The 20,020-nt window shown below is 44.6% G+C and overlaps 1 protein-coding gene across 2 annotated transcripts in view; it reads right to left on the bottom strand.

Annotated features, from left to right (window-relative positions):
- ABTB3 (ankyrin repeat and BTB domain containing 3) overlaps window positions 1–20,020 on the bottom strand; it is a 161,627-nt gene that overhangs the window by 65,566 nt on the left and 76,041 nt on the right. For both annotated transcript variants that reach the window (XM_082784185.1, XM_082784186.1), the window contains exon 2: window positions 5,780–5,929. In XM_082784185.1, coding sequence (XP_082640311.1) covers window positions 5,780–5,929 — 150 coding nt within the window. The remainder of the gene's footprint in view (window positions 1–5,779; window positions 5,930–20,020) is intronic.

The raw sequence follows: 20,020 nt of genomic DNA, 5'->3' as shown, positions 1-20,020 counted from the left end.
AGTCCCGCATGCCTGAGCAGGCCAGCAGCTGATTGCCTGCGGTCTGCACGGCATGGGCTGGGGTGACAACAAACCTAAGGAAGGGAAAATGCTACTTTAAGGGTCCATACCTTGAAGGTGATTTATGAGGAGGAGTCCTGAGCTGATACATTGGGGCTATCAGAGGAGGGTGGTGGAGGGTTGGAGCTCCGGAATCGCCCACCCACCAAGGTGATGATCATATTGTCAGTGGTGATGGCTGTATGGTCACATCCAGAGTGCCCACGGAAGCCACCAGCTCTATGGCCAAACCCCACACTGCAGGGAGCACTGCCATCTGAACTGCGGGGCTCAGTCAGTATCTCTGCCTAGTTCTGCACTGCACAAACCTAACTGCTATAGAGGAAAAGTTTTGGTGCTCTCTGGTGCTGCTTAGTCTGAGATACCTGTCATACAGCACTTTTGTTCTGGCAGTAAATAAGCACTGGGCTTACAACAATGCTGCTTCAGATGCCACCCTTCCAGCAAGCACCCTTAGCCTGGCATTTGCTTCTAAACCTGTGTTTAACCTCTTATTTACAAGACATGAATCAATTCGTAAGGCTCCTGCAGTCCTCCCTCCTGTTAGTTGTGGAGGATTGAGACTAGATGAAAAGGCAAGGGAGGAGATGCCGACTTTCATCATCTCCTTGGCTGGGGCTGCGAGGAGAAATGAAAAACAGCATTGGTATGTGCAAGCACATTTCTACTTACACTTGAGCAGTAACCCTTTCTTTCATCCCTCGTGTGCCAAGAGGTACTGTGAGCCTGTTATTTTGGAAACGTATACCTTCAGCACTGCGCAGGCAAAGAGAGGATGATGGGGAAGGGCAGCATCTTTCCAATGGCAAAAAGAAAAACCTCGCTGAGATTGAGTAGTGATGTGGAGGAAATACCAGCTTGAACGTCAGATCTGGGAGCTGCTGAAGTGAAATATCATTCAAAGGCTAAAAAGCTCTGAGATCAGCAGTGTTAAGTAACACACACATCTTCAGATTATCCTAGTTTAAAATAAAAGCACCTACTTATTGCTATTAACACTCGAGAGTAATGCCCCCACTACTACCAGTCACCATGCTTTGCACAAGACTAGGTGGCCAACTTCCCAACCAGGAGAGCCAGTGAACTGCCCATCTCTGGACTCAAAGCAGTTTTCTTCTTCTCTGACCTGAAGACATCCATGAAGACATGGTTTGGGTGGCATCCTAACCTACAGTTTAGTCCTCTGTGCCCCTCGATGACACAGTCCTTCTGGAGCCTTTCCCATGGCCTCATCATGGGGTGGTCTTCCCAGCTCAGCCCTACACTAACACCTTATTCTCCCAAAGGCAGGAACATTTCTTGGTGCTGAGGGGTGCCCAGCATCCCCTAAGGCTCTGCTCCTTCTTGTCACCACCTTTGAGCACACAAGAGAGAGGGTCCTTCTTCATCCAGCACAGCAGAGACCTCCAGCTGTAAGGCTGACCCCTGCTGCATCCAGTCTCCGAGTTGGCACCAGTATTTTTGGACGGGTGATGAATAGGTGAGCTGGGAGTGTTACGCAGTTAAATATAACAAATGTCTGTGGATTGCAAACACGCACGCAAAGAAGTTAGGAGAAAAATTCAAAGGTCAAAACGCAGTATCACGGGATCTCTCAACAGCCAGAGCTCTCACTAATATTCCTCTGTTTATCTGTTCTGTTCATTTTTCCCTCTTTGAAGAGGAAGGAAATGAGAAACTGGAAATCCAGAAGAATTCCCCAAACTTTCTGAAAAACAGACCAGTTCCTGTTTTCTTCCAGGTCTGGTCTAGAAACACGGGAAACTAGGAAAAACTGGAGAAAAAAAAAAAAAAAAAAAAGCTTTTTCAAATACTTTTCTAAAAATAAACAGTGAAATACTGTCAGGCTACTGTTTAAAATCCTATTATTTCTGCTGTGCTTCAGTTCTTCCCAATGTTCTCTAAATAATATGCATTTCAAATGAAATTACATTATTTTAAAACACACTGTAGTAGGCAATTACAATTCCTGAATACTAAATGCCAATATAACATAGACCAAATTTATTGTTGTTTCTTAACTTTGTGCCATGTTCATTATATTTTAATGAATAAGGTTTCACATTAATTTTTCAAGCCTTTTCCTCAGAATCACGTATTACTTCAGTAATTGCGGTACAGAATTAGGTCTCTATTCACATTCTCCTCCTGTGTCCTAGAGACAAAACCTTGCTTTGATTTTCCCGAAGTCAGCAACATCACTTCTTCTTCCTGGTGTTGGGAGAGCTGCACTATGTTGTCCAGTGACAACCAGTGCCCACACCACAGCATCCAACCTGCTAACCCCATGAGATGCCAGCAGAGGTGCCACTAGGCCTGGTCAAGCAAGGTCTGGGGCCACCAGAGCAGTGTCCATGAGTCTGGTTGCACCTGAGGACCCCTCACTGAAAGTCAACCTTCACCTGCACAAGGGATGGTGGTACCATCCCTCTGTGGCTGTGTTCATCACCTCCCTTTTCCCTTTCTTCTCTCGCCTCTGTCCCCATCTGGGGACTCTGGGGAGATGCAGCCCACCTAAATGGTCTTTTCTAACGTGTTGTCAGCACACCCGAACAAATGCTGATATCGCTTATCCTCAAAAACCCTGGTGAAAGCATCCTAAGAAGCAGTTCTTCACCAGTACGACAGCAGATACAGCACCTGTCTGCCACGCCAGACAATTTCTGTATTGCTTAAAGGAATGACACGGCCAACACCAGTAATTCCTCTTACGCTGCAGCTAAAAGGCAGGACTTTTCCGCAGAAAATCTTCAGCCCTTTTACTGCATAACCACTCATCAGTCCTCAACGGAAAAGGAAGAGGAAAGAAAACAGGAGTAACAAAACTGGGGGGAGAGAACATGGAGGAAGCAGACAAAATGAGGGTACCACGTACAGGAGGCGAGGCTACCACACCACACCGTGCTTTCCGCTTAGGATAACTCACTCTATTTCCCACCTGGGACAGAGACAAAGGTTGGGAAGAAACTGAGCGGATTTGAGCAGAAATACAGACGCCAGCCAGTCAGCAGGCCCCGCTTGCCAGCTGTCGTCTTCCAAGGGACAGATTCGATTTCCCGTTGTCCACGTCCCCAGCAGCTCGGCAGCTGGTCACGCTGCTCCGTGCGAGGATGCCAGGCAGAACCGAGAGCAAGGGATGTCTTTCTTTCATTTACGTGCGCTGGTTAATTCTGCATGCTTGCAACACTTTAATTATTAATGTTGATAAACTATAGGAAATCTCATTCAGTTAGAATTACTGGGATTCTTCCCTCGGAGATAAAATGAAGTTGCTTTATTGCAAGATCACTCTGCCCTTGTCTTTTTTCTGTGCAGTTATGAAGAACACAGAAATTAAGTCCTGGCTCCTGGGACGTTGCATGTGGACACATGCTCGGGGTCTACTCGCTATGCTGCTCCAGCAGGTCAGGCTTTTGTCCTTGCCACTCCTGGTTTCCACCTCCCCCTCCTCTTTACAATTCCCTCCCATTTCAGAGTCTCACCCATTCCCTTGATTCACCCCCACAAGAGCGGGGGCTTTGACATACGTAACCCTTCCCTCACATCCCACTTCTCCATGCCAGAGCTTGCTACATCCTCTTCTCTCTCTGCCGTGCCAATTTTAAGGCTCTACCACCTCCCACCCCCCACTGTGGCAATGATAAATCCCCCTTCACCTCCTCCCTCCCCGCCGACGTGCTGTGATGCCCAGGTGCTCCCCCCTGGCTCAGCCCCGCTGCTCCAGGTCCTTCCCCCACACTGCAGCTCCCCAGCCTCCCTCCACAGCACAGGCCCCCTTACACCCCCTCATTTTCCTTCCTCTTGATGATTTTCCCCTAAATCCACCAGCTTCTGCTCACCGTGACGCCCTGCGCTTCCCTCGATGCTCCAGGATCGAGGTTTGAACTCTGCACCAGCATTGTTCCCCGGCACAGATTTTTATCCGATCGAGCAGAAAGCCTTGCAAGCTTTGCCAGTTACCACTACTCCCACGATTTCTTCCACGACATGCATCTGCTTGCAGTGGATGGGGAGGTGCCCCCAATTGTTGTCCAGAGGGCTTTCTGGAGTGCTGTCAGCCTGCTGAGAGTGCCAAGCTCTCTCTGACAGCTGCATCTAACTCCCACTGATGCTGTTTTCTTCAAGTTGGCCACCCTGAAGTGTTTTGCCTGCGCTTGGAGTCAACAGATAGACACAAAGCAAGCCATATTCACCAAGCACTTGAATCTGAGGTAGGACTTAGAGATGATAGATTTCTAAATTTAAATGGAAATTTAAAAAATAAATAAGTGGGGGTGTGAGGAGGATGCTAAAGATCCTGTTTTCTGTATTGCATACAGTGAAACAAACAAAATAAAACAAAACAAAACAAAAAACAAACCTGAAATATCCATAGGTTACTTATTTACTAAAACACAACCATACATACTTGCAGAGAGAGAGAAGTATCATGCATAATTTACTTGGCACACGGAAAGTACTGCTGTGTATGTCACGTGTGAAATAAATAAGCATAAAGTACTTAATTTGAATAACACCAAACACCTGATTCCAGAGGCTGAGCAACGCTTCACGCTAAGGCATGCAAGTGCTCTTGGCTTGTTGACGTTTCACCAGAACACAGGAAAATTAGCAAGTTGAAAGCAGAAATTCATACTGCGGCTTGCAGACAAACGTTCATGGTGAATCCACGGGGCTCATAAAAACTGAGCCCTGATGATATGAAATAGCTACAGAGGAGGCTCCCACTACTACAGAAAAGGCTGAGAAATTGCACCTACGATCCCAATGTGCGTTCTGTACAATGCCCATCACACAACGTCCAGTATTAAGAACAGCAAGCTGGGCTGCACGTATTTTCTTACATTTGACTCTGCAGTTTCTCCCCAAAAATTCATAATAGAGCTCAGAAAAAAACAGTTTTCCTGCCCATAACTCTAACTGTACTGTAAACATGTGATTGGAAGGCTTCTGTCCTAATAAAAAAATCCCCCGAAGACCCTCCTGGTAACTGCAAAATCCATGCTGTATGGAAATGCACCTAGCATTTACCTTCTGCCAACAAGACATCTAGGTAGTATTCAGAAAACTGTAAATAATTCATTTGTGCTGTAATCAAAATGTTCAGATTTTTACAGGTATCATAGTTTATCACCTTTCTCAAAAGGTGTTTTGATTAGTAACAAATAATTTATCTTCCAGGTGCTAATTGCTCTGGTTCAGGTTTGAGCTGTGCTTCCGTCCTCTACTGAAACTGGAGGACAAGAAGAGTGAAGAACCTTCTGTAACACAGCCAGAATGAGCTCTGCTTTAATTTGTGACTATATACCCCTCATTTATTGAAACATTCAGCTTTTTTTTTTGGCCAGCCCATCTCAAAATGGGCAACGCAGTGAAATGAGACAGCACACCAGTATGTCAGACATTCACAAGTCTGGCCAAGCTGTGAGGTGCTCTCAAATGCAACATGAAATAAAGCATCCCTCACCTTTAGAAATGAGAGCAGTGGGTGCAAACAAGTTGTAGCCATTGCTATGAGACTGCACAAGACTTTTTTCCTCGTGTGGATTCACAGCTTCAGTTTCCCAACCAGCCGTGGAGCATAAACACGACTAAAATCAGCTTCCAGTGCAGTAACACACGTGTCCCTTTGTCACCCCTCTGTACAACCAGTTAACGAAGGTGGCTTTGCTTTACCTCGAGGAAAGAAACCCAAAGATCATAGCAACCTCGCACTTACTGAGTTCGGCGATGCTCCCCACGCGCGTAGCCAGTAAAGACTGCTCGATGGTCCTCAGCTCTGACTGGCTGAACATCTGCACTTCCCCGGGCTTGTTTGATCGCTGCTGGTCTTTGTGAAGGTTCAAGCTGTCCGGCAGGCAGAGGACACCTACAGTGAATTAAAAGAAAAAGAGAAGTCCCATGTAATTTCAGCCACTATTGCTGTCACCACCGCCGCATCCTTCTGGGGACATTCCAAGAGGCAGCCCGTGTGTGCAGAGCTCAAAGACAATAAACATTTATAAGTCACTGTCACAGATGACTCATGCTCTCAGAAGTGACCCTCATTAACTCTTCTGAATATCCTCAAGTCCCTCATGATGTCACCTAGGGATAATTATTACAGAAAATCCCAAAGAACTGTCCAAGGCGGAGGTCAAGAGGCTTCTGAAGAACCCTTCGAGAAACTACTCCAAAACCATAGGAGTTTAATGGAAAATGGTATCTCAGCAGCACAGTTCTTACTGATTGACTTTAAAATGGGGCATGAAAAGGATGATACGTTTATATGATTTTCCTATACAGGGAATTCCAGCAACAACTGCCAAAATAATGGATGGTGTCAAGGTGCTGCAGCGAATCTTTGTGGGGGAAGGCATAAGCAAAGCTACTGATGTAAAAAAACAAACAAACAAACAAAAACAACTTATGTTGCACACATCCATGCAGAAACAAGTCACTTTTTTGCCACGCTATCGAACCCCTCAGGCGCAGACAGAGGGCACACGTTTATTAATCAAAATCGCTGTCATGCTACAAAACAGAACTTATGTACAAGAGTGGATGGCTCATTACCATCCTTGAGTAACAGATGAATTGAAGTCCAGCTTGGACAGCAAGCTCTCCTCCCTTCCCAAGGCCTGTGAACGGGTAGCTATGGCCATGCTTGTCCACAGCTTCACCTCCAAATCCCTCTGGGACGCACACGGGTGGAGACCCACAGGAGGCAGTGGGATTGCACCTCTTTATGGCAACTAAATTCCATCCTATCTCTAACTCTGGGATTTATGATTTGCTTTGAAAAGAAGATAGAATAGGAAATGTTTTTTTTTTTTCAATTCGTTTTACTATTCATTCCTTTTAAGTGCGAGGGAGAAGTTCTACCCTTACTGGCTGAGCAAACACTTCACAAAATACCTTTACAAAATGCCTTAAGAAGGAGGGGCATGTCTGGTGCCTTCAGAGGGAAGAACTCACTGAGCTTCCCAGCTCAGAAAGCAACTGGCGTCTAACTCCACTCACCAGTGATCTGCCAATAGGTATAAAACACCTTGTTTTCTCCACCAGCCTCACCTCCATCACCTCCTTGCCTGCAAAGAGTCCAGTCTAAAAGTCCTGCTTGCAGCACAGACCTAAAAACACCCATCCTGGGAGAAAAGAGGCAGCACAGGCTCAGTGTGCGTGATCAAACCAAAAAGCAGAGGGTATACACTGGAGAAACTGGGAGCGAAGGTGTTGTGTACCATGGCCGTAAGACAGCAAGCTAACCAGGCTCTCCCTCCCCACATGACAACAACACCAGAGCAAATTCCCTGCTTGAACACCGGGGATGGAAGAGCAGCAGTGGCCGTAATCCCAACCCTGGCTCCAGGCCCAGGGTTGTGGCAACCCCAGGCAAACCCCATGCACATGTGGAGGGTCGCGGGAGAGGAGTACGGCTTGCGGGGAGCACCCCGGAGAGAAAGATCCGGACATCTGACACAGCAACAGATGAAAGAATTGAAAGCACAGAGGTGAAGGATAAAAAGGGGCAGCAACCAAAAGCTATCAAACAAGCCTTCCAAGTTCTCTTGGGATCACCTGGCATCTGCCTTGCACTTCCCATTTAGCGTGCCAATCGGCATTTGTATTCCGCGCACGTCCACAGCTCGAGATGCGCAACACCTGGATCGAAAATGCAGACTTGCCGGCGTATTTTAATAAGATTTCTCTCTCGGAAATATTTCTCATTTATTTAGATTGCTCTTCATAATTTTAATGGCTAGAAATTAAGGCAAAATTGGTAGAGCCTTCCCTGCAGAAAACAGATGTGTAAATGATCTGCTCTAGGAGACTTCTGAAAAGTACAAATAGCTTTATGTCATCTTTAAAAAAAAATGAATATCCAGCAGGAAAATATTCTTCAGCGAAAACACACCTTAAATGTGGAAAAAAACACTCTTTTAAGATACCTTAAAAATAAAATTTAAATGGTTTTAAAAAACGTAGGATGCAGAGGAGATGTCTCTGAGTGATGAAAGCCGTGGCACATAGACATTTCATTCTCTATTTTGTCTCTGACTCCGTTCCCACAGCCAGGCTTTCCCTTACAAACAGCCCTGATGATTAATTACTCCGTTCCTTAGCGAGGGGAGGGTATTCTTAGGTTTTCAGAAGAAAAGTGCAAATGAAACGCAAAATGTGCCATTGTTAGAAAACTTAGCAAATTATAGGATATGTCACGCCAAAGGGTTTTTTGTGTTTTTTTTTTTCACTTGGGGTTGAGATCAGTAAAACCATGCAATAGCCAAACATCTGATACTTACACAGCAGCTTCACAACTATAATTGACCACAGCGGGTGACCCGTGGTGCGTTGGAAGATTGTTTACAATTCTCATCATTTTGCTTCACGGGATCTGGTTTTTGCCAGTATGGAGAAAGGGAATTGCATGGCTCGGGCACACAGCTCTGCCCCTCTTCTAGCTTCAACCGTTCTCCTTGAAAACGATCACTAATGTCACTAAAATGCTTTTTTTGGAAGGAAGAGTTGCTCTGTTTTTTCAGTATTTCCTGTAAAGCTCAAACGTGCTGATGGAAGACTGCGGAAGGGAATTGCTCCCCCGCAAGCAGAGAGGGAGCTTGGTGAGTCAAAGAGGGAGGGGGAAAAGGTAAAAACTTTATGATTATAATATGTCTTCTTTATAAGTAGAAACAAACCAGCTTTCACTGGTTTGGCTACAGTTCAATTTCCTTATTTTAATTCCCTGCTGACTGGCATTATTCACTTGTCAGCCACGGCTTCGCTGCATTATACTTGACACGCAGGTAAGGATCTCACGTTTCCAACGGCCTGGAAAGCAGAACTTTCTTCCCTGGCTTTTTTTTTGCTCTCTCGACTGTTGCTGCTGATGCTATTTGTCATTCCTAAACAAAGATTTCTGCACAGTATCTTCAGGAATAAGCTGCAGTATCTGTCTTTTCTCTCGCCTGGCACTGCTAAATGTCCTTCCTTTCTGCACAGTTACTCAGCCCTGCGCGCTTCTTTGCCCAATATTTTATCCCTCATCTTCCCTCCAATTCACTCGAGGGGAAATCAGGCAGGCAGTTGTTGCAGGATGAATGCGGGGCCAGACTCGCTCGACATGCCCCTGGCTGCTCTGTGCCCCGCCGTGATGTATGGCAGCCATACGTTGCGTTTATGACTGCTATGAATCACTGGAGCAATGGGAAACAACCAAAGCACTCCTGTGTATTTGGCTTTTGCCACCTTTTGGGGTGCTTTCTGTAACCTCGGCTGTCAGAGCCTTGGGGCAGGTATCTGTCTGAAAGGAGAAACACCGAAAACGGGCCAAACCCAGAGTTTGCTTTAGGAGCCGCTGTTTGCAGTTTGCCCTTGGCCTCCTCCTGCCCTGCTGTCTGTAGGTAACAGACTGAGGAGAAACACAGTGAAAATACTTTTAAATCAGCAGCAAGCCAAAGAACGTAGTGACAAGCTCCTAATGCTACCCTCCCAAATCTCCAGGGGAAAAAAACAACAACAAAAAAAAAAAAACGTCACAGGGCAGATCTGATGTACAGTTAATACACTCCACATTTTTCCTGCCCTCTGGGCTCATTAGAAACACAAGCTAGAGCTCAGTCCCCAAAGACTGACAAATCCCAAACCGAAGAAGTATTGCGCAAAATGACAAAGTTACGATTGAAGATGCCCCAACTTGTAAAAATAAGCAATTGTTTTAAATCCTCACTGCAAACTCTTCTGAAGCCAGGGCTTCCTGGTAACTCTGTTTTGGTTTCCCCACGCACATTCCCAGCTCTTGTGCCGGGCTGATACACCACCCTCCATCACAAGGCAGATTTTGGCACAAATACACACACATTCCTGCACGCCCTTTTCGGAGCTTGCCACGGAGCTGCCTGCGCAGACCTTGCAGCGTGGCAGAAATGAGCAAATACCCCACAAACACCCCAAATTCAGCGCTGGGCAGCAGAGGACAGAACTCGTCCCAGCTCCCTGGCAAAAAAAAGCCTGCAGGATCTGATGGCCCAGAGCAACCCCAATACTGGACACCACGTTGGCTATGCAACCTCTTCAGCTTGCAGGGCAGGAGAAAGAAGGTGTCCATAGCCCAAATTTCACCTAAATATAGAGGAATCATCAAAAAATCTTAGCCTCCTCCACTCTTCTTCTATTATATCTGCATTTATTTATATTCCAGCTGTTGCAAGTGTTGTAAAATAGCAGATTCCTGAAGTGCTGGCCCCTACATTGCCCATATGCCAGGACTGGCAAGCAGACTCACCAGTCTTGCCAGTCAGTTTAGTCCTTGACTAAAAATATAAGCACTGTAAAGACTACAAAGCATTTGTCTTACATTTTGGAATTACTATTTTTTTCCTTTGGAAAGACTGTCACATTTTTCTCGATATATTAATTTACAGTCTGGATAGAAACTTGAAGGTTTTGCTGCTCTATTTTTTTTCCCCCTTGAATGAAGGGCTCCTATTTTCAGGAGAAAATATTTCAAAGTATCTTTGACATCCCTCTTTATCTATCTATTACATCTTAAGCAAACGTACATATCTGGAAAATAGTTTAAACTCCCACTGCAAGGAGTAGCTGGATTCTTCTAAGAGTTTATAGAGATTAAGTGTGCAGGGCAGATATCAGGCAAATTGCTCTACAAAATGAGCCTGAAAATGGTAGTTAACCCTGAACAGCCCTCAAAACGTGCTGCTGCACATCTCTCCAGTGAATGCTGGCCTCGCTTAGGAGGACTACATTCAGGAGAAGGAATTCAATTGAATTCTTATAGCCATTTGATTTTTTAGACAGGTGTTCCTAAGGACTAGAAGGTTTTTGAGTCAAGTCTTCTGTTGTCATACACAATCTTGTGAACTTCAAAAGTTCACAAAACATCCAATCAAAATATCTCTTTTCTTCCACAAGCTCATGAACCAAAGTATTTCCCAGCACCAGGGAGCAATCTTGAGATCTACAGCAAAAAAGCCTGCTGGAAAGAAAGGAAAGAGGCAGAACTATTGCCAAGGACTTTTGCAAAAGCAACACATTTCAGCAGGTGCAAACCCCGCACGGCTGATACTCTGACATAGAAAATCTCTCTCCTGACCCCACATTTGGTGGCTGTGGCAGGCAGGAGCATGCGAGGAAGAGGCACTGTCCACATCCACAAGGGATTTTGATGCATGCTGCGGACACCAGCACTGTGTCCTCAGCATCTTGATGCTGCTGCAGAGGAGATGGTGAATTCAAGCTGACAAATCCCACCAAGTTGGGAAGAAACCCTCTGCTGCTTGAAGCCACCTGCACCAGGACACCGCAGCTCAGCCTGTCAAACTGACAGGCAAGGCAGATGGAAAGCATCTCGGCTTCTCCTCACAGAAATGAGACCACAGGGAAAATCTTAATGCTGATCGTATCAACCAGTGCTTTCAGTTCACTGGAGATCTGGAAAGCATTCAAGGCAAGGAGCGCGAAGTGTCTTCTTTCCACACATTCCAGCCCGGTTAAATAACAGGGAGTGGCTCTGCATGGAGAAAATGCAAAGCACTTGGGAAAGCTAGAAGGCGATAAAAAGTTTCCCTAATCAAAGTCTCAGAGTAAGGCAAAGCCTCCCGAAGGAGGAAGTGTGCAAGAGGCACAGGAGTCAGATGCAAGACCCTGTAACAATGTCAGATGCAAAGTAATATTGCTTGGTGTGTCTTTAACACCTACTAACCAAAGACGTTAAGAAGCATTACCCGCTTTCCACTTCGCCTCTTGACTGATGTTTAGCAGGTAAAGTAATATTCATGTCTATTTTATAGATGAAGTGAAAGTAAAACACTACAGAGCTTCGTAACTGATTCAAGGTGAAATAAGAAATGTCAGAGAAAACCAAGAAGAGAGATAAGGCCTCTAAGTTATGCTGTTTAACCACAAGAGATCACCCTTTCTCTCCTGGAAAAATCAGTAGAAGAGCAAATGAAAAAATGCTTGAAAATGAAAGAACTGAGATTTAAAAAAAAAAAAAAAATTCAGCCAAAAACTTTATCAACAGCAGCAACCGTTGATAAATAACAAACAGAAGTTGTGCAAACTGTAGGTTTTGGGTTCCTACCAGCAGGAACTTCACTTCCAGAACAACTGCAAAGAACAATCCTCTCAGCTACACAAGCACAAGGTGTTTTTTTTATTATTATTTCATCTGGCCAAGTTTGGAGGTTTTGTCTTAGCAATTTTGTCTCTGGCTCTTTGCAACTGGAAATTTCAGTAACTGCATATCTGGAGAGCAGTTTTTTCCAAGGATGTGCGATCATTTTCAGGGCAGTACCCCAGCTGAGCTGGATTTGATTTCATCAAAAGCCAGAATGGATGATCATTATCCAAAGCAAAATACCTCTGTGAGATATTAGAGCAGATGTTACAGGAAGGCAAGATAATAGAATTATATTGCTACACAGGGCTGTGACATCTTTTCTTGTAAGGAGTTTGTTAGTACAACACATTCTACTTAATTGGGACGTCCTCCTTATTAGGAGCCTTCTAAGGCAATCGTTTTAGCCTAATGATAATGAGTGGCAATCACTGCTGCTTTAAATGGCATTGAAGTAACAACAATTCAGCTAAATTAGGATATATTCTGCTAGCACCAAGCAGTTAAGTGGTGCACAACCAAGTGGAACACAGGATGGATTTGATTGTTTGGGATATAAATTACAAAACAAAGAAGAATCAAAAGATTAGACCCCACTAAACATAGAAGCTAAACTCCTAGATCAGCAGCTACAGCTTTACGTTCATTTTTATTTGGATAGAAAGAAAGTAAAATCATGGTCCCACCAAAATCAATTTGAAAATTTCAAAATCCTCAAAACTACCACCAAAGAAAAAAAAAAAAAGGAGAAAAAGGAAAGTGAACATGAAGCAAACCGATCCACAAGCAAGAAAATTAATGGAGATCCATCCATCTCCTTATGTCCCAGGTCCCTAAAGGTCTCTCCTTTGTGGTCCCTTGTGGGTGTTGCTTACTGCTGTGCATCCACGGGCTGAATGGCCAGCACATGCTGATGGCAGGGCGAGCAGCAGCTGATGCAAAGCTGCATTCCCCTGCCTCTCTGTGGCAAGGAGACTGATGTGCCTTCACCTACCTGGGATTTTCACCAGCTCTCTCTCTGTTGACCGTGACGTGGTGTTTTATCGACTTCACAACAGGAAAATTGCTCAACAGCAGGCTGTGATCGGCTAGACTATTCCACTGTCACAGTAACCATAAAAGTTCCAGTGCAAGTTGGGATTTTTTTGGCACAGTGATGTTTGAGCTGACACACTGCATTTATTTCACACAGAGCACCCAGCGGCTCACCCTGGTCTAAGCTATGCTGCCCTGGAAACAGCTATGGCGAGGAGAAAGGTTTTCTATCATACTCTTTGACAGGAGGCATGCAGGTAAATAAGTAATAATAATACAAAATACTGCTATCATCTTTCTTCTTTGCTACATGCAAATAAATACAATGCACGCTGCCATCAGTGACTTGATACCAGGAAGAAGTTCACAGATCGAGAGGAATTCGCAGAAAGAAAAGAGAATGATGGATGTGTTGGCAGTGCTGGCTAGCAAGGGGGCTTAGAGATGAATTTGGATGTTACAGCACGTAGCTGAACCGCGAGATGCCTCTTCCACATCGCAGCCAGCACTCAGGATGGCAGACATACCGAGAGGGGACAAGGATATGCACTGGAATAAATATGGACTGTGGAAACGGACAGCAGTACTAACTCATGCAAGGATGGGCTTGTCTAAAAACAGGCAAAATCCCCCATTAGGCTGAGAGTTCGCAGAAGGTCTAAGCCTTTGAGTCACTGAAAATGACAAAGGATGTGCTAGCGGGTTTTTATTTCACAGAAAAAAGACCTGTCAGCTGATAGCAGCAGAACAAGAGGATTCAGTGATTCAGAGCTTAATACGCTTTCCTGGAGCCCGTAATTTCCATCGCTCGTTACCGTCAGCCCCCCGAAATGCCCAGCCGCGACAGACGACTTCCTGTTCAGCAGCCCTAACGTGACCACGGCACGAAAGCCCAACTGTGCTGATAAGGCATCTTTCCAAACCAAATCAAGGCTCATCCGTTCTGTGATAAACAAATGCAGCTCATCAAGGATTAGCGAATAGGTATGTGCTCACGTCTGGTTTTTATGAGCTGCGAGTTTCCTGTAACCATGCAGGGGAAGACCTCTACGAAATGAGACTGGACCCCGTGCAAGCACATAATTCCCCTTTTTTGCAAACCTGCTATCCAGACTCCTGCACCAGGTTCTGCAGCTACAGGATGGCAGTATGAAATGCTTGATACGACTGCATTTTTTCCACTGTGTTCTCTGTGCGCTGCCATTCCTTTGGCATGGGCACTAAGCATCGGATCCCTTCAAGGGCTGGGCCCATCATTTCAAAAACACTGAAGTGCTCACAATTTCTGAGCAGTTGCACTGAGTACTATACAATATACTTGGCAAGAAAACGTAGAATATCTTAAAAAATGCCTCCTCTGTTTGCTTCAGTATTTGTAAAGATTAGTTATGTCTTTTGCAGGAGAAGGAACTGTTTGCCAAAATTCCTCCTTTTGCCTCAGAAACATCATCAGCTTGTTCAAAATCCATGAATAATACATAATGGCACAGACATTCAGTGCTCAGACCAAATATAGGGCATTCCCAAACCAGTTACCAACCAAGCTCTTTGTGTTTTGCAGGCGGGCATGGCGTCACAGCCACAGGGGATCGGGGTTTTCATGGTCTTTGTGCTCAGAAGCCAGCTATGAGTGCCAATGCTTATGGAAGCCATCCTTACAGGAATTCACAGCAGTAAGACATCTGACCTTACCAGGGCGGGGTAACTCGCTGACTGGAATATTACACGTGTTTCTGTGGATCTGGGTGCTCGCTGTATGGTTTGTGAGCCACCTTCCACACACACATCGGAGCGCTGGCTCCGTCCCAGGGGACGCTCCAGTGGTGTCAAGACCGGCCTTCAGCTCTGAGGGCCTAACTCGCCAGCCCCAAATGTTACTGGGAGGATGCACGAACATGTGATTGTACAAAATAAAGAATAAATAAACCAGGAGTTGGTGGGGTGTAACGTGGTGGAGTGCCCTGTGTGGGGGGCTGTGCCACGGCCTGCCACAGCACGATGGCCACCACACACTGCCATGCCCCAGCAAGGAAACGCAGGCGGCTCTGGCAGAGTGCTGACTAACTTGGTACAAGTCAGGGTTTCGACCCCCCAGCAATGAGCTCAGGGTAAACGGGAGCGTGCCGAGCCCACAGCAAAGGCTAAGTCATCAGAATTTCCTTTCAACTGCTTGCGCAGATAACTATCAGATCAGCCGCTCCACCCTCACCATGAAAGCCCACGCTTCATGAAAGCAAAGAGCGAGAGGCTGCTTTAGAAACACGTGCTGCTATTTACTGGCTGTAGGGCAGTATCCCATCACCACAAGCCCTCGCCCACACCACGAAGGGCAGCGCTGAGCAAACTGGTTATCGCAACAGCAGGAAAACCACCCACCCTCGAAGGCACGGGGTGCAGGAGCATGGCCATCATATAAGCAGCCGATAACCCCAGTGCAGGACGTGCTCTGCAGCCCCCTGCCAGCCCCCAGCCACATCGGCTGCATGATTTTGGGGGTGTCTAGCAGTTATGATGACACCTGAGCCCAGCCACTGATGGCCATCGCCTACGTGGGTCTGTGGTATCCAGCTCCCATCCTCCGCAAAGGACTAACTAGTGCTCTGCCTTCGGCCTGTGCTTCAATGGGATTTCACCATGTGTTTAAAGCCAACTATTTGCCTAAAAATCTCACTGACTGGAAAGCCTGGATGCTGGCCAGGTGACGGTCCTTTCTAAAAGTAACCTTTACATTCTTCAGAAATTCCACTTGGCTTACTAAGTAGAAATGGCTTGTTAATAGCACGTGCTTCGCCATCCAGACCTTTGATATAGATACCTACAGCAATAAATCAGCTCTGACCAGTAAAGGTTAGCCTAAGTGTGCATATATATATGGTAAAATCATTACAGACGATGAATAAAACTTACAAGAAGAGACATTAGAACATGTCTCTGGCACACTTTTATGACTGGTTGACCCACAAATTGGCTGGCTGAACCCTTTTCAAATAATACAGATTTTACAGAGCTGATGGACACCCTCTTCCCCTCACCCAACTACAATAAAAGCTGTGTTCAGGTGCATGAACTCATTACAGGGCTACCAGCTTAACTGAAGAAAGACTTCTAAAATTATTTTATAGAGGTTTAATTTTTTTCTTTGATCCTTGAAGAGTATCCATTTGTAGAATTTGAATTTTATGACATCAAGATATGCAGTCTTATTCCTAAAATACCTCTTTTTTTTTTTTTTTTTTTTTGAAAATGATGCCCTCTATTACTTTTCCCAGACAGAGAAGGCTGCACATTTATTCTCAGAGCAGTTAAAGGTCAAACCCTGTTTTCACTTTATGCATAATCTTCAGATACGAACCTCTGCATTATTCATCTCCTCCACTTCTTCACCTAGACACTCACGTAGAGACCCACAAACCCCAAAAACCCTATAGTAAAGGAACGCGGTCATTTCTCTGTCAGACCTTTCTGCAGTACACCTATTAAATAGCAGTTAAGGAAGAAACAGATATTCAGTATTTCATCCTTTTGTTTCGGTCAAGTTTACGGCATATACCCACATCTCATTCATCCTCTGCTTCAAGCAAAGCACAACGCCGTTCCTCATGGGCTCACCTCTTCCCACACGTGCCCGCAGCAGCATCCACGGCAGTACCTGGGCTGCCCCATGGACCTGCTCCATCTTTGAGCACCGCTTTGCCAGCCCTTCCCTAGGACAGCAGCACCACAACTAGGAAGGGGAACGAACTGTGGGGTGATGTGGGTCTTGCTCCCCACCACAACCTCCTTGTTGGAAATGGCTGAGCCAACTCTACAGAAATCTCTCCACATATACATACATGCACACACATCTATACAAATATATATATATATACACACACATATACACACACACACACACATATATATATATTAATCAGCTGGGGGGGGGAAACATCTGCCCTAGAAAAAGTAAAATGCAGTTGGAGCATATTAGAAGCAACTCAAATCTGGGAAGTATAATGATAATCAGCATGTAGCCTTAACAGTAGGCCATGCTAACCGCCTCGCCTGTTACATCTTGTCCTCTGGTTTTATTTAGCCTTTTCTCTTTTAAGCAGACTAAAAGGATCCAACTGATGTTTTGAAACACCCAGACTCGGCTGCAATGGGACAGCATTGCATAACAGATGAACTAACTACGGAGCAGCACGTACATCCTAAAGGACATTGGAAAAACTGAAGAAAAATCTAGTCTTCACTACAGGTGGTTAAAGCCACTAAACTAAACAAACTTGTACTTATTCCAACCACATTCATCTAAGTACTGACATGTTACACTTTCAAGTGCAACCAGTGTTGTACTTACTCTAACCTCATTCTCTGTGGACGAGCACAACACAATGCTCCCTGCTTTACATCTCTTCATGTTAACAAAGATATGAACCACAGGGAATTATAAAAGCTACAGAATTATGAAGATCATAATATTAAAAAAAAAAAGACGCAGATTCAGAGAGAACTGTAATTTTTTTAAGCATAAAAACACACCATGAAATGTTAATTGTCATGCACAACACTGCAAGACCTACAGAAATTACAAGCAAGTTTTAATCGTCTCGGCTGCATGTCGTGAGAAAAACCAACAAAAATATATGAAATTTCTAGTTCTAAAATAACTTTGGAATTAATTATTTTAATTCCATTCTAGTGAAAAGGCAGAGCTCCCCCATTTAAATCATTTGTAGATTTGTGTCCTCCAGCAATGAGTGGACAACACTCTGCCATTGACCTTAGCCACAGAGACTGCTACAGCATGCCAAGAGCAATCTACAAGCTTCATTAAAGAATTAGAATTTGTACAAGTATATACATATCTCTCTCTATATATAGATATGGATATGTATATATATACACATTTATATTTATATAAATTCAAGGCTAAAAATATACCTTATTTCTATCTACAGACTATCTGTAGGCAGAGCTAAACTGTACATTAAAATGGGAACCAGTATCATTTTCCCCTCGCATCATTATATGTCATACAGACACGATACTTGAAACACATTGCATGTGGGTCAGCTTTTCTGACATGAGGTATGCCTAAAGAAGACAGACAGCTCATGTGGCCCAAATTCCTCATTCCTCGTGTTAATCATGTCTCTAGGTGACTAATGACGGATTTAGAAGATTCTCAAAATGGTTTGTTGAGTAAGAAAGTTTTTCTTGTTCTAGCAGAGGTGGAACCAACCTCCCTTCTCCCCATCTCCTGCAGTGGAAGGTTCCTGTAGTGGCAATATTCCAGAACAGCAGAATAGGCCCATCACCACAAACACATCTGCAGTAGGTAAAACCTTCAGTATGAGAACTAAAATACAACATTTAAAAGAGAAGAATTTCGACAAAAAAGAAGTGAGCCTCTTAAAAAAAATAAATGTAGAAATGATTATTTTTGCTATTTCTAAGAAACAGCAAAACATTGAAACTTTCTCGTTTAATACATCTGTAAGTACCTTCCTCAGACGGTTTCATCTTTGTTCAGCACTCGGGTGGTATTCTTTGTTCACTAAACATAGCTAGGCAATTTGACACATTTGCACTGATCAGGAAATAAAAGAGACACTGGAAATTTTGAGACAAGGTTTTCTTCTTCAGATGGGGCTGGGAAGAGGAACTGGAAACTATCCCTCAGTTTTGATTATGAACTGATCATAAGGCTGCCACTTACAGAGCCCACCCACTAGAGTTGTTAAGCCAAAAATGTTTCAGAAGCAATCTGATTCAGAAAGGGCAAGCCCAGCAGCATGGCTTTCCCCAGTACGCTCTGAGATAGGGAAACAGATGCAGATGCAGTCAGATGGCCCCTTGAAGCACCCTGAACTTGGTTTATAGGATCTAAAGCCTTGATCTTCGCATCATTTTGTAAAAAATACCTACTGGAGTCTGCAAATCCTGGGTGAGGAACAAAGAAAATATGACTGCTAGAGACGGTGCTTGCAGCTTAAGGAGAAAAGCGGTAAAATGTTTTTGGGATGATTCCAGAATCATGGGAAATATGCAGTATGGAGCAACGGCTTTCATGTGCAAGAGGAAATATGATTAAAATGTTCTTAGGTCCATAATTCAAGAGGCAGCATAGAGCAGTATGTTGTAGCAAAGAGAGATAAGGAGCTCATGAACTGTGGTCTATCAGTATGACAGACAAGATTAAAGCAAGCAGCTATAGAGAAGAAAAACAATAAAAACATCAATGATGAAAAACAATCCTCACACTAAACTGCACCGCATGTTTTTGGGCTATGATCTGACAGCTCCAGGTGCAAGAATGTTCATGGGATCTACCACCCTCTTCTTACAAGTTAATATTAGCAGGCTACTAAGCACAGCAGTAACATGAGGACAGTTTTGGAGGAGTTAAACACAAGTTCGCACCTCATTTTACCGACACTGAAATTGTTAATTTAGGTGCTTTAAAAACAGACTGACCAGGAAATGTCTCTGAAGCAGAGCAAGGAGAGACTTTCAAAACATGTAGTACTGATGCAGAGAAAGATTAAGTATCTTGGTGGCAGCTAGAACATTCTGGTCTTCAGCAAGAGAGGACAGTGTCCAAGACAACATCTTGTCCAAAGAAATGTATTATTAGGCACAAAGCTAGACTAGGTGGAAGCAAATGTACTTCTGTTGTCATTCGGCTGGACAATGGCAGTTTGCCTCCTGGTCACAAAGCCTTCACACCCCAGCAAACCCCAACTCGTTTGGGGTTTTGCTGCAAAAAAGAGGTTGCAGCCAGAGTGCTGCAGCCATGTAGGCTGTAGGTGCAAGCCCCTA

The sequence above is a fragment of the Aythya marila genome, assembly GCF_965140915.1.
Source record: "Aythya marila genome assembly, chromosome: 1".
Taxonomy (NCBI): Eukaryota; Metazoa; Chordata; class Aves; order Anseriformes; family Anatidae; genus Aythya; species Aythya marila.
The sequence above is the reverse complement of the archived record's forward strand: the minus strand, read 5'-3'. Positions and strand labels throughout refer to the sequence as shown.